Here is an 11,542-nt window from a genome sequence, read left to right on the forward strand (position 1 = left end):
ATCGTTCACACCAAACCAGCTATAGCGTGACTGGGTCTTGTTCTTCACTGGACGAGAACCGAACTACAGACTCATGGCATCGCTGCAGCCTCCAGTAAGAACAGCCCTGTCCTGTACTTTTTGTCGTCAAAAAAAGTAAACGCCCTTGTTCTCCCGAAGATTTCCCAGGCACTGACCTATGCAAGACTGCGATGTGATCGCCTCCAACCGTGTAGCAGCTGTGTCAAGCGTGGTCTGGACTGCGTCTACACACACCCGACTTCGGCTACTTCGCGTCGCAATCCTCCCACATCAGCGCGGCACTTGAGTCAACGCATTCGGCAACTCGAGGAGCTCGTAACGGTCTTGCAGAAGGCTGGGGACGCAGGTCATGAGACTGGCCCCCTGCACACCGCGCAGAAGAGGCAAGTTGACGAAGCAGATGGGCAAGATGTAATCACCAGCTCGTTGGGAAGTATGCGCGTAGATCCGACGGGTATGAGCTATGTTTCAGGTGCGCACTGGGCCGCACTTCAGGATAGTGTATGTTGCAGTCACAAATGCTCCAGGACTCTTCACATTATTAACTTGTTTATTTCATTATATGAACAGATTGCTGAGATTAAGGAGTATGTTGACTCTGAGTCACCCGTCACTATGCCTGATGCAGAGTTCGGCCAGCAAGGGTCCGCGTTACTACTGGGACTGTCACCACCGGGTGGGATGGAGGAGATCCTGGCTCATATCCCGGCACGACCCATCGTTGACCGGTTAGTATCGCGATTCTTCAGTTCGATGGAACCTGGTGTTTGTGAGTTGATCTAGCCTCATCATAATGCCAAGTCAACTGATCTCAACCCGTCAGTAATCATTCACGCCCCTACCTTCCAGCAAGAGGTCTCTCACCCACCACCACAACCTGTGCTTACCGCACCTACTGACAAAAGCCCAGTATGACCACTTCTGGACTGATCCCCAATCCATCAGCCCCACATGGCTCAGCATCCTCTTCAGCATAATGAATCTCGCCATCCACCTGCACCAACGCACCGAAGGCCCCGCCACACCGGACCCCATCAACAACAACAACAACAACATCACCACCCCCGAGACCCAATGCGAGACCTTCCGCCTGCAAGCCGCCTACTGCCTCGTGACCGCCAAATACACCACCCCGACCAAATACACCCTCGAAGCGCTGGCCCTATACACACAGACCGAGTACTTCCGCAGCAAAGACGCCCAGCACGAAGTCTGGCTCCTGATGGGGATGACCATCCGCCTGGCGATGCGGGCCGGGCTCCACCGCGACGGGGTGGGGTACTCCCCAAAACTCTCCTGCTTCGATGCCGAAATGCGCCGGCGCCTGTGGTCGCTGATGGCGCAGCTCGACGCGCTGTTTTCGTTCCAGATCGGACTGCCGCGCATGATCGCCAGCGGGGTGGCCGACACCCGGCCACCGCGCAACTTGCTGGACGAGGACTTCGGTCCAACGTCCACCAGTCTCCCGCCGCCCCGTCCGGAGACCGAGTTCACGCCGGTCCTGTATCTCATCGCCAAGAGCCGGCTGGCGGAGGTATTCGGCCGCATCGCGGATCACGTCGCTTCCACGGTCCCCACGGCCCCGAGCCAAGTAGTTCAACTGGACGAGCAGCTTAACGCCGCCTACGCGGGCACGCCGACCGTCCTGAAGTTCCGCGAGGTGGGGGCCTCGGTCACAGAGCTCCCGCATCTCGTGATGCTACGCTATAATCTCGAGATCCTCTACCTGAAGTCGCGGTGTATTCTCCACCGGCAAGGACTCGGCGATGGCCGACGCCGCTCGGATCCACAGGATCCACGAGGCGCCGCGTCGAGGGTGTGCCTGGACGCCGCGATGCGGTTGCTGCGGCATCAGGCGACGATCGACGCGCAGGTTCAGCCGGGCGGGGTGCTGAGTCGGTGTCGCTGGTTCGTCACCTCGTTGACGACCCATGATTTCATCTTCGCTGCCATGGTGGTGTGTTTCGAGCTGCATTTGCGGGGGCGAGAGGGTGGCGGGGACACACACGTATACAATCCGGGGACGGAGGCGCTGCTGCTCGCGTTACGCACTTCGCAGGGGATCCTGAGTCAGTATCAGGGGGAGTCGGCGGAGGCGAGGCAGGCCTGGTTGGCGATTAGCGTCCTGGTGCGGAAGGTGGATGGCTCGGGCGAGGATGCTGTGGCGGGAGGTGACGGCGGGGTTGGTTGTGCTGTGAGACTTGGGGGCGCAAGTAGGTTGAATTGCGACAGGGTCTGTGATGATTTGTGGTCGAACTGACAATTGCGCAGATACGGTGACAGAGTCAGAGCAGGATAAAGAAATGCTGGATTATCCAGTAGAGCGGTTCCACGATATGTCGGCGCCAGGTATGCCCTCCAGTATCGTGCCGTTGGTTGACGAATTCGATTTCTCTCAACTGCCGAGCGATCTGGTCAATATGTGGGGATTCTCGGCAGATACGAATTGGGTGTTTGAGAATAATACTTGATGGTACCAGAATATGTCTTATAGCTGGCAGTGTGGGACTTCTGGAATTGAAGTCTCGGTTAATGACGATATAACATATACTCGTCGCTATTTTTAACCCACCTCTTGTCAGGAGAGGGTCGCCTCCATCTTATAAATAACTCCATCTTACAGATAACAAAGAACACATACTAATTCTGCTTTTTCAACTAAGTATAACTTGGTCAACTAAGAATATTAGGCTCTACTACTTTCACTGAAGATAGCAATAGTTCTATGAGAGAATACAGTCCGTCCCGAAATTGGTGCAACCACTTCCACTCTTTCATTGTTTCTTTAGTTCTAATTACTATTTCACGCTGGTACATATTTGGATAAATTTTGCCTCGAGTATTTCGAGGCTCAACTAATGCGTTTGTCTTTGAGAATTTTATCGAGCAACTTCTTCAGTATTGTAGGAGGTAGCCTGAACAAAGTCTATGCTGATTATGGATAATGTATTCTTTCATCACTCCGAGCAAATAAAACAGTTGTGTTCTGAAGCCGGTGTGAAGCTGGTGTATTTGCCTCCATATTCACCAGACTCAAAATCCTATTAAAGAATTCTTTGCTGAGCTCAAAGCCATCATCCGGAGAAACTGGCAGTTTTACGAGGGAACTCCCGATCAAGGCTTCGATAACTCCCTTGAGTGGTGTGTTGACGTGGTTGGCGCAAGAGGGAAGAGTGCCGAGGGACACTCTCGGCACTCAGGTTTGACATTGGAGGAGTTGTAGCGCAGCTACTACGGGCAAAGCTCGAACTTACTCTCCGTGGTTAGCCCAAACGGATTTTTGTTGGGCCCGATTGCAGATCGCGCAATATGTCAAAATTTTCAGGGTATCAATAGAGGTTTAACACACAAATTCTGGGGCATATCAAGATCATCGCATCGATAATATCAATGCAGTGTTTTAAACATCAACACACAGATAGGGTTGTTAACCACCCGTCAAGTCATGGACCCGCAAGATATTCCAATTGCCTTGATCCATCTTCTCTGACATTCAACTCCTCCATATCCCGAAGGACCTTATCGATATATTCGCCTGCGCCGCTCAGTTTCATCATGCGCAATAGCACGGTGGACATTAAGAAGCTGAGCGGATGGCGGATCTATCGTGCGATGAGGGCTAAGGGTCAACGAGCGAGTGATGAGAAATAAAGGGTCACGCAGAAAAGAGCTCTGCTCTGTCGAGTCAATCTTATACTGATGTGATATGCCAGTGCGTTGGAAGTATATCTGGAATTCGCCAGATAACCGGTGGTAATCCAATGTTAAAGTGAGGGCGCGTTCGAGGCTGTCAAGTGCATCAACGTCTTCTAATAAAACTTCTGTGGAGATAAAACCCTAAACAATATAAATAGTCGTTAGGGCCCTCCAAAGAGGATCAAGGGGTAGGGGTGGGCCATTCAAATCAAGCGCAATGCAATCAGGCTCAGTTAAGTAGATGTCATCGAGATGTTGTTAGGTCGATATTGACAGATTATTCACACAATCAGATAGGGCTCATAATCACAAATTGGAAATTCCAGGCTCTTGCTGCAAGAGTTCTTCTCAGGTCCTGCAGTTTCAATCTACTCTAGGCGAGCTTCTCGGCGATAAGCTTCTTCAGGTCTGCTGGGGCCAATTCTTTGATGCCAAGCAGCTCATTGTCCGTCACATCAAATGCGCCACCATAAGTATCACCAGCGAGAGCGGTACCTTTCATCAGTTTCATGAAAGTCGGCACACTGAAGTCTCCAGCACCAAATTGTTCCAGACTTTCCTGCAAAAGCACGCTTGTCTGCTCCTTGCTAGTCCTCCATTTGATATCAGGCCGAAGCTCCTTTACAAACCCAATCAGTTTGTTTTGAGTCAGAATTGCCTCGGATACATGTATGACTTTGTTCTGAGTGGCGTCAAAGTTTTGTAAGATTGCAGCGATAGCTTTTCCCACCACAGGCAAGGAGGTCGAACTGATCCGATTGTCACCGTCGTCGAGCATAGTCACAGTATGGTTCTGGAGGTCCAGCAAAACGGGAGTGGTCAAAACAGAGTCCAAGAAGGCGCCACATGCAAGAACAGTCCACGATAGCTCTCCAGCTGCTGCCTTTTCTTGGAGATAGTTCCGAATCTTGAACATGGAACTATAGATTGGAAAATTTTCGAGCTTCGGATTGGTGGTAACGTTGCCAAACTCAGAAGGAATGAAACGCTTCACTCCTGCGGCAACAGCGGCGTCGATAAGCACAGTCTGATCCTCGACTGCTGCGCCACTGACTGTGGATACGACAGCATCCACACCTTCAAGTGCAGTGGTTAGTGACTTCACTGAATTGAAGTCAACTTCAAAGACGTTAACGTCCGAGGTATATGCTCCAGGTTTTCGAGAACGAGTCAGAACTGAGACCCGAAAGCCTGCATTGATAAGTGCTTGGAACACGTAGGGTCCCAGGGTGCCAGATGCCTAAATAAAGTATTAGCTATCAGACTCTTATATATTCTTCGGAATCCTTACGCCAGCAATCGCAACAGTTTCAATCTGAGGCATCGTGCTGAAAACCACTATTAACTTGAGAGCGCTTTAGAGAGTGAGGAATGAGTTACGAAGAAATTTCTATCGCGGAACATAAGACTATTATATATTCATGTTCAAAGACAGTCATTATAAAGCATTCAAATTACCTTACTAAAAGCCTATTAAGAATCCGCACCAAATCCACAAAAGTCCGCACTATTCCCGCTCTCACTCCTTGAACCACGCCGCACCACGCCGCACCACGCCGGGGTGGCGACCGCAGCTTCGGCTGACTAAGTATGAAACGCTTTAAATTTCCCGCCGGAATGCCGATTTACACAGTACATTACCCGTATCCCGCAATCCATCCCTTGATATTAATCAGGATTAACTTGCCAGAATGGAAGGTCGCCTTCGGGTACACCTCGCCAAAAAGGCTTGCGCACGATGTAGATCCCAGAAGAGGCGATGTGACAGGGCTACTCCTGAATGCGGACTATGCCGGAGGAGAGTGCTTGTTGGAATGGTATTTGGTAGCGCTGGAATTCATAATGGACTTTAGGCTTCGTCAAGCCTGCCACTATGAAGGACTAGTGACAACATCTTCAAATTCGAAACCATCGTCCTCTCTCGACGCAGAGCTCCCCCTTGAAACCTTAGGTCCGGGTCATATCAAAGACGCCATTGCTAAGAAACTCTCATCGAGCCCGGGCGATATATTTGTGACATACATCCAAGCCATCCATCCTTGGTTCCCTATCATCGCACAAACATCAAAGGATCAGCTTCCGAGCTCTTGGAATGAAGCTTCCCTGGATTACACTCTCCTCGCCCTCTGCATTACCCTGCTTTGTACCTCCCCGCCTCCTGAAGAGGGAGGCGGGACTCGATCTGGTTTTCAGTCCACGTACCTACATGTTAAGAGCTGGATAGCAGTGATCGAAGGACTCGGTATCACCTCGCTCAAGATCGTCCAAGCAAGGGTTTTGGTCACTCTGTTTGAAGTTGCACATGGCTTCTACCCGGCAGCTTACATCTCTATTGGGACTACCGTCAGAGCTGCCGACGCAACTAAAGATCACGCTCACTCATCTCCGTTATCCTCATCGTCTTCTTCTGATGAGTCAGGGAACGAGGAGGCCATAGTAATTGGGTGGGCAATCCGTATTCTGGACAGGTGCAGGCCTCCATTAATTCCTCAGAAACTACGACTCCGCTCTGTATTGACACTTCTTAGATACATAACAGTACAATCTGGATATCGACCATCTCTCACGCGTTCTCTCGCCAAGGATCTCCACAATACCAACATGACCCCCTGGCCCACCGAGCTCGAGAAAGACACAAGGAGTCCTCTCTGGCAACTCTTCCGTATCTTCGAAGCGTCTACAATTCTTGACAAAATACACAATGTGTTACACAACCCCACTTCAGAACAAGCATTCAACGTGGCAGAAATAGGGCTTTTGGTGGAGACATCATATTGCCTCCGCACTCTCCTTATCGAAGAGGTTGAAGATGCCGACCAGGTATACTCCGGTGGGCTAGGGCTTTGTCATACGTTAGTTGAGCCCCTTTCCTTTTGTTCAGATCTTCTTGAAATATTCACTTCGACGCTAACGCTGCACAGTGGCCTGCTACTCGCCTACGAGAACGGCTCTAAGATTCAGGTTATTGACGAACAAACTTTAACTTGCCAATCACTTGCCACATCATCTCTAAACCCTGTTCTCACCGCCATAACCAACATGGTCCGCCCTTTTGTCGGTGGTACACAGTCCATAGACTTGAATCGCCTCCCTCCATTTATCATATTTCTTGTGTATAAAGCGGCGGCCCTAGTGACAGCGAGGATGTGGATGGAAGCCGACTCAAGTGAGGCATTGAGAACGTTACGAGTTCTGAGAGGATTCTTGAAACTAGCGAACGCAAGGTGGCTATGTTGCGGTACGTTGACCAAAGGTTTCTAGGACTGGGTTTGGCTGACTGTGCGTGAATAGAGTATTACCTTGACCTTCTCAATGAGAATACATCGCCGCGAATATTAAAGTCTATTGAAGGCAGGTAAGGTTTTTTCTATCTACTACGGGAGATAGATGCCGGAGCCGATGAGACCGATATAAGTCATGAATAGATTGAAGAATGTAGTCAATGTCCTGATAGCGCTCAGTATACTCTTTTATGTCAACGAAGCTATAACACCTTGTAGGTATGTGAGAATCAGGCCTATATGGTCATAAAGAAACGAATCTGGCGACCACACTCGTGAGAAGATCGACGAACCAGCATGGTGTGTGCAGTTAGATAACCTGGCCACTGTAGATGAGCTAGTTGTAAGGGTAAAGGCTATCCAGGAGGGAATACCAAGTTGCACCGGTTTTGGGGCGACCATTCTCTGATAGGAAGTGGGTTCACGATAGCAAGAAGTACATAAGGAAAGAAGCAAATCAAGATTGGTGTAATAAAGGAAAATAAACGGAGCAAGGAGACAGAACAGAACAGAGAGGATCGGGTGGACAGGAAGGGGAAGGAAAAAAGAAAGGGCAAAAAGTGAGTGCATCATCCGTGAATCGAACACGGGCCTCATCGATGGCAACGATGAATTCTACCACTAGACCAATGATGCTAGTTGATGTTAGTATAATACTACTTTGCAAGATACTCCTAAATGATATGTATATTCCACATCGAATTAGTAACTACCTCGTTACCCTTAAGTCTCTCAGGTTCACATTGTCGTACCTCACATACAATTTTTTCTTATGTGTAATAGAAGCAGGCACAGGTCGCTACCAAGCAACTAAGAAAACTACTATGAGCTTGAATCTTTGATTGGAGGTAGTTTTTGGCTATGTTGGATGTACTAGCTAAACCCGCGCAGTCCGTGCCATAAGTTATTTCAGGTTACTTAGGGCGGGGAAAAATCTGGAGTATAGAGACAACGATCCACTGTTTTAGTTAAAATCAGCTCCCCTGTGCAACTCGGTATTAGATTTACTTCTCCCGAGCTATTGTAAAACTTTGGTGCACTCAACCGAGACGCTAACATACGTAAGTAATTGCTTGTTTATGCCCCATTATATAAGCATATACATACCCCTGCATCAGCCTGAGAAGATTGACAAGAAGTGCCAATGATTGAACAGCCTGCTGTAACCCAATCTAAGAATGCGAACGAAGCCGAGTCGGGTGCAGCAACATTCAAGAACAAAGAGCTATACCAAGACAAACCGAACAAAGGAAAATGACAAAGGCATACATCACAAGCATGCCACTCAACGATTAAGCTTCTTGCATACTTTTTCTATCTCTCTCTTGAAATAGAAAGCATTGCTCACAATGTGGTATCTAGTATAAACAAAACTGCAAGACAATCCTCACTCTGCTGCCCTTCACAGTTATATAACCATAATGAGACCACATCATCCCTTCTCACCCTCCTTCAGAAACCAACACAAAGGCTACACCAACTCTCTTTCTACACACTTCTTTCTCTTCGATCATAACCTCTCCACCACGTAGGGTATAAATACGCCTATCTAAAATGCCAAAGCATTATGCACCCCAGCATTCTCATGGCTCCAACCAGCAGACATCATCTAGAACCACCCTTCTACCTTAACCTCCCAAACCCAACAAGAAACAACACCCCCCCCCCAATCAAAATGGCCACCCCATCCCAAAACCCCCAAAGCTACAGCACCCAAACAATCGAACTAACTCTGCCCCCCCAGTGCAAAACCACAGCCCGCACGCAGCGCCCCTGGTCCTACTGGGCCGACCCGCACATCCGGACCTACCTCGAAGCCATCCAGTCCAACACCCAACCGAGCGCCCGCGAGACCGCTAAACTATGGGCCCAGATCCTCGGCCGCGCGCTTGTCTTTCCCCGCAGCAGCGACAGCCAGGACCAGAACTACCGACTCCTCACCCGCCGATTCTTCGAGTCAGCCACACAAAACCCGCTCCCCTACGAGATCATCGATCTCGCGAGCCCCCTTCCGCCAAACGGGAAGGACAGCATCGTCATCCAGATCATCTGCCACGATGCAACCACCACACAGGCCAGTCCGGAGCTCCAGCTCCGCGAGATCCGACAGCGGAAGCTGGCCCTCCTGCAGCAGCAGCAGCTGGTGGTGGCGGACTCCGCGCTGCTGCCGGAGTTTGTGCTCGGGATTGCGGTGGGGGGCCACGTGTGGTTCCAGAATCTGCAGGGTGAGGATGGGTGTCGGCGGGGGCTGTGTAAGGTGCTGTGTCTTGTGCAGGATCGGACACGGGTGGAGGAGTGGCTGCGGTCGCTGCGGGGGACATTGGGGGTGGTGGATGAATCCGAAGGGAGTTTCTTTGATGAGGATTCGGAGAGTGAGGATGAGAATGGATGCTGTGGGAATTGTGAGGTGATGATGGTGTAGATGGTACCGTAGGTATTAGGGTTCATTCTGAGGATCAGGGTAAGAGATTATGGGAGTAGAAGAGGATGATACGGTAGGTGGTAGGTTAGTCGGTGCCCTTCATTGGGCGGACTTGTTTGCGTCCACCTATCGCGTGGTCGTGGCTAACTGCTTGATACTTACTGTAGAGCTCTACCTAGTAGTGGATTGCACCCGCAGAGTAGCTATAAGTTTTTTTCATGACAAAGCTGGTACCTGAGTAAGGTATCGTAATCCAGAACAATCCTCAGGCACAGCTTCAATGCTCGTGACCTTGCCCGAGTAGCTTCGAGCATCAATGATGACTGCCAAGTTGCCAATGACTCGTCCGTGTGCGGGATTTAATTATACTACCTATGCTTATCTAGACTGTAAGAAACCATGTGACCCTTGGCCTACTAATTTTCGATTTGCCTTTTTTGTGAATCGCCTTTCTCATCTTGGATCAGGAACAACGTCTTCACTCGACACCAGTCGGATGGAGTGGACCCTGCCCGGATGTCCCGGAGTCCTAGAGGCTAGACGAGTTTGTGGTCTGAGGGAGAGAAACCCTTTCAATTGCGGTGTTTCTCTTCTGCACGCACATATAATCAAAACGAGACGGCTATCATATATTCAAGTCAAGCATCAATCTATTTGTTATGTGTATCATCAATGCGCCGTGCTTTCAGCAGTAGCTCTTACTTTGTTATGTCATGGAAAAGACCCTATACGCCAAGCCGTACCCTGCCAAGCCCGATGCGGATCGCCGGCACGGATGCTCTGGAAGTACTAACTGCTCCCAGCGGTTCTTGTACAGTACAAGCGCTCAAAAAGACCGCAGGGCTTCCTTTCCATACAGTATTAGGACAGAAAGGACAGTGGAGCCCCTCAACGCCCGAAAAGCCTCAGCATGACTGGAAGTCTATCACACAAAAACCCTTCAGGGTCCCGAGCACCCGACTCGACGTGCCGGGATAGCCGAGAATTGCCCGTAGTAGGCCACAAAGCATATAAACGCCAGTTCTTCAGCCTGCACACTCCTAGTCTTCTTCTCGGGCTTCTTAATTGGCAACTTTCACCCCAACCTCCAAACTCCCCACGCCCACATCAACCATGCACCTCCTCAAGATCGGCGCCCTCCTCGCCCTCGCGCAGACCCTCCGCGCGGCGGAGATCAAGATCCGGACGACCAACCCGCCGGCCAACTCGTACGTGTCGCACTGTTCGGTGATCCTCGAGGACGAGCTGTTCGGCTGCAAGGGCTCGTCGAAGCCGTTCAAGAAGTCGTGCGGCCGCAACACGGGCGTCCAGACCAAGTCCATCTGCGGCGACGCCTCGGTCACGGTGGACTGGTACAGCGCCGTGCTGACCTTCGAGAGCGCCGACGGCCGCACCGCCAACTGCACGCTGAGCTCGACCGAGACCGAGGGCCACTGCAACACTGACGACCCGGACGCCTTCCCCGTGGAGCATAACGGGGCCGGGCGGTTGTTGGGGCCGCACACTGTGTTTTGGGGGGTGGCGCCTGTTGTTGCGGGGTTGTTGCTTTGAGTGAGGTTTTCAACCTGGGGTATTGTTTTGGTGGGATGTTAAGGTCTGTTCTTTTTTTTTGATTTGGGTGTGAACTTAAGCTGATGAAGTAGATTTGGCTAGGGCTTGTGAACAACGGCAACTGAAGTGTGTGCGGGAAAGTCAGGAAATCCTCATCAAGGACAGGACCAGGTGTGGGGTGTGACTCTAGCCACGACAGCACTACAGCTTGGCTACTTTGAGGGAACCGGAACGGGATCTTATATTTCTATAATATTTTTATCGTGTACTGTACATAGTCATAATGTTGATATCCATTGGGTGAAACGGGACCTACGGGTCATTTCATGCGCAGGCCCGGTTTTGTGAAAAATATATGCTTTGTAACAAGAATCCCATTTTATTTTTTTAGCACTTGGGAAATATACATTTAGTCAATGTCTCTAAGACGTGCCTCTACCCTGAACCCGCCTTCATGAATCTGAAGGCGCAGGTCTTGTACGGCCCTGCAGCGGCGAGAAACGAGAGTGATGGCTGATTCGCCGCATTTGAGTTGCATTGAGGGGTTGGGGGGGGGTGGGGGGGGGGTGGG

General features: G+C 50.5%; 5 protein-coding genes and 1 non-coding gene across 6 annotated transcripts; 4 read left to right on the forward strand and 2 right to left on the reverse strand.

The window, feature by feature from the left end:
• Positions 1-73: 73 nt before the first annotated feature.
• ASPACDRAFT_50126 (uncharacterized protein) lies at positions 74-2,492 on the forward strand (the record flags this gene model as incomplete). Its single annotated transcript, XM_020202317.1, has 6 exons — positions 74-135; positions 186-522; positions 592-794; positions 994-1,663; positions 1,895-2,207; positions 2,293-2,492. 6 exons carry the CDS (start codon positions 74-76, stop codon positions 2,490-2,492), a joined length of 1,785 nt encoding a protein of 594 aa, XP_020060582.1.
• Positions 2,493-4,090: 1,598 nt separating this feature from the next.
• ASPACDRAFT_57566 (aromatic alcohol reductase) lies at positions 4,091-5,041 on the reverse strand (the record flags this gene model as incomplete). The annotated part of the gene is made up of 2 exons (XM_020203258.1): positions 4,091-4,957; positions 5,009-5,041. The coding sequence occupies 2 exons, from the start codon at positions 5,039-5,041 to the stop codon at positions 4,091-4,093; spliced, it is 900 nt and encodes a 299-aa protein (XP_020060583.1).
• A 337-nt stretch (positions 5,042-5,378) lies between these two features.
• Positions 5,379-7,177, forward strand: ASPACDRAFT_1864064 (uncharacterized protein). Its single transcript, XM_020197830.1, has 5 exons — positions 5,379-5,541; positions 5,582-6,185; positions 6,246-6,569; positions 6,639-6,955; positions 7,009-7,177. The coding sequence occupies exons 1-5, from the start codon at positions 5,409-5,411 to the stop codon at positions 7,074-7,076; spliced, it is 1,446 nt and encodes a 481-aa protein (XP_020060584.1). The 5' UTR covers positions 5,379-5,408; the 3' UTR covers positions 7,077-7,177.
• A 386-nt stretch (positions 7,178-7,563) lies between these two features.
• Positions 7,564-7,634, reverse strand: ASPACDRAFT_t52. The gene has a single exon. It is a non-coding gene; the product is annotated as a tRNA-Gly (tRNA).
• A 1,039-nt stretch (positions 7,635-8,673) lies between these two features.
• Positions 8,674-9,420, forward strand: ASPACDRAFT_57567 (uncharacterized protein; the record flags this gene model as incomplete). The annotated part of the gene is made up of 1 exon (XM_020203259.1): positions 8,674-9,420. The coding sequence occupies one exon, from the start codon at positions 8,674-8,676 to the stop codon at positions 9,418-9,420; it is 747 nt and encodes a 248-aa protein (XP_020060585.1).
• Positions 9,421-10,526: 1,106 nt separating this feature from the next.
• Positions 10,527-11,274, forward strand: ASPACDRAFT_75728 (uncharacterized protein). The gene is made up of 2 exons (XM_020204528.1): positions 10,527-11,014; positions 11,064-11,274. Exon 1 carries the CDS (start codon positions 10,534-10,536, stop codon positions 10,969-10,971), a length of 438 nt encoding a protein of 145 aa, XP_020060586.1. The 5' UTR covers positions 10,527-10,533; the 3' UTR covers positions 10,972-11,014; positions 11,064-11,274.
• The last annotated feature ends 268 nt before the right edge of the window (positions 11,275-11,542 follow it).

The sequence above is a fragment of the Aspergillus aculeatus genome (assembly GCF_001890905.1).
Source record: "Aspergillus aculeatus ATCC 16872 unplaced genomic scaffold ASPACscaffold_2, whole genome shotgun sequence".
Lineage (NCBI taxonomy): Eukaryota > Fungi > Ascomycota > Eurotiomycetes > Eurotiales > Aspergillaceae > Aspergillus > Aspergillus aculeatus.

Bases quoted from the DNA above. Each gene is read 5' to 3' on its own strand.
- ASPACDRAFT_1864064 (XM_020197830.1), top strand. From the start codon at position 5,409: ATGGAAGGTCGCCTTCGGGTACACCTCGCCAAAAAGGCTTGCGCACGA. The intron at 6,186-6,245 runs GTGCAGGCCTCC...GACACTTCTTAG, and splicing joins GCAATCCGTATTCTGGACAG to ATACATAACAGTACAATCTG. The intron at 6,956-7,008 runs GTACGTTGACCA...GTGCGTGAATAG, and splicing joins CGCAAGGTGGCTATGTTGCG to AGTATTACCTTGACCTTCTC.
- ASPACDRAFT_75728 (XM_020204528.1), top strand. From the start codon at position 10,534: ATGCACCTCCTCAAGATCGGCGCCCTCCTCGCCCTCGCGCAGACCCTC.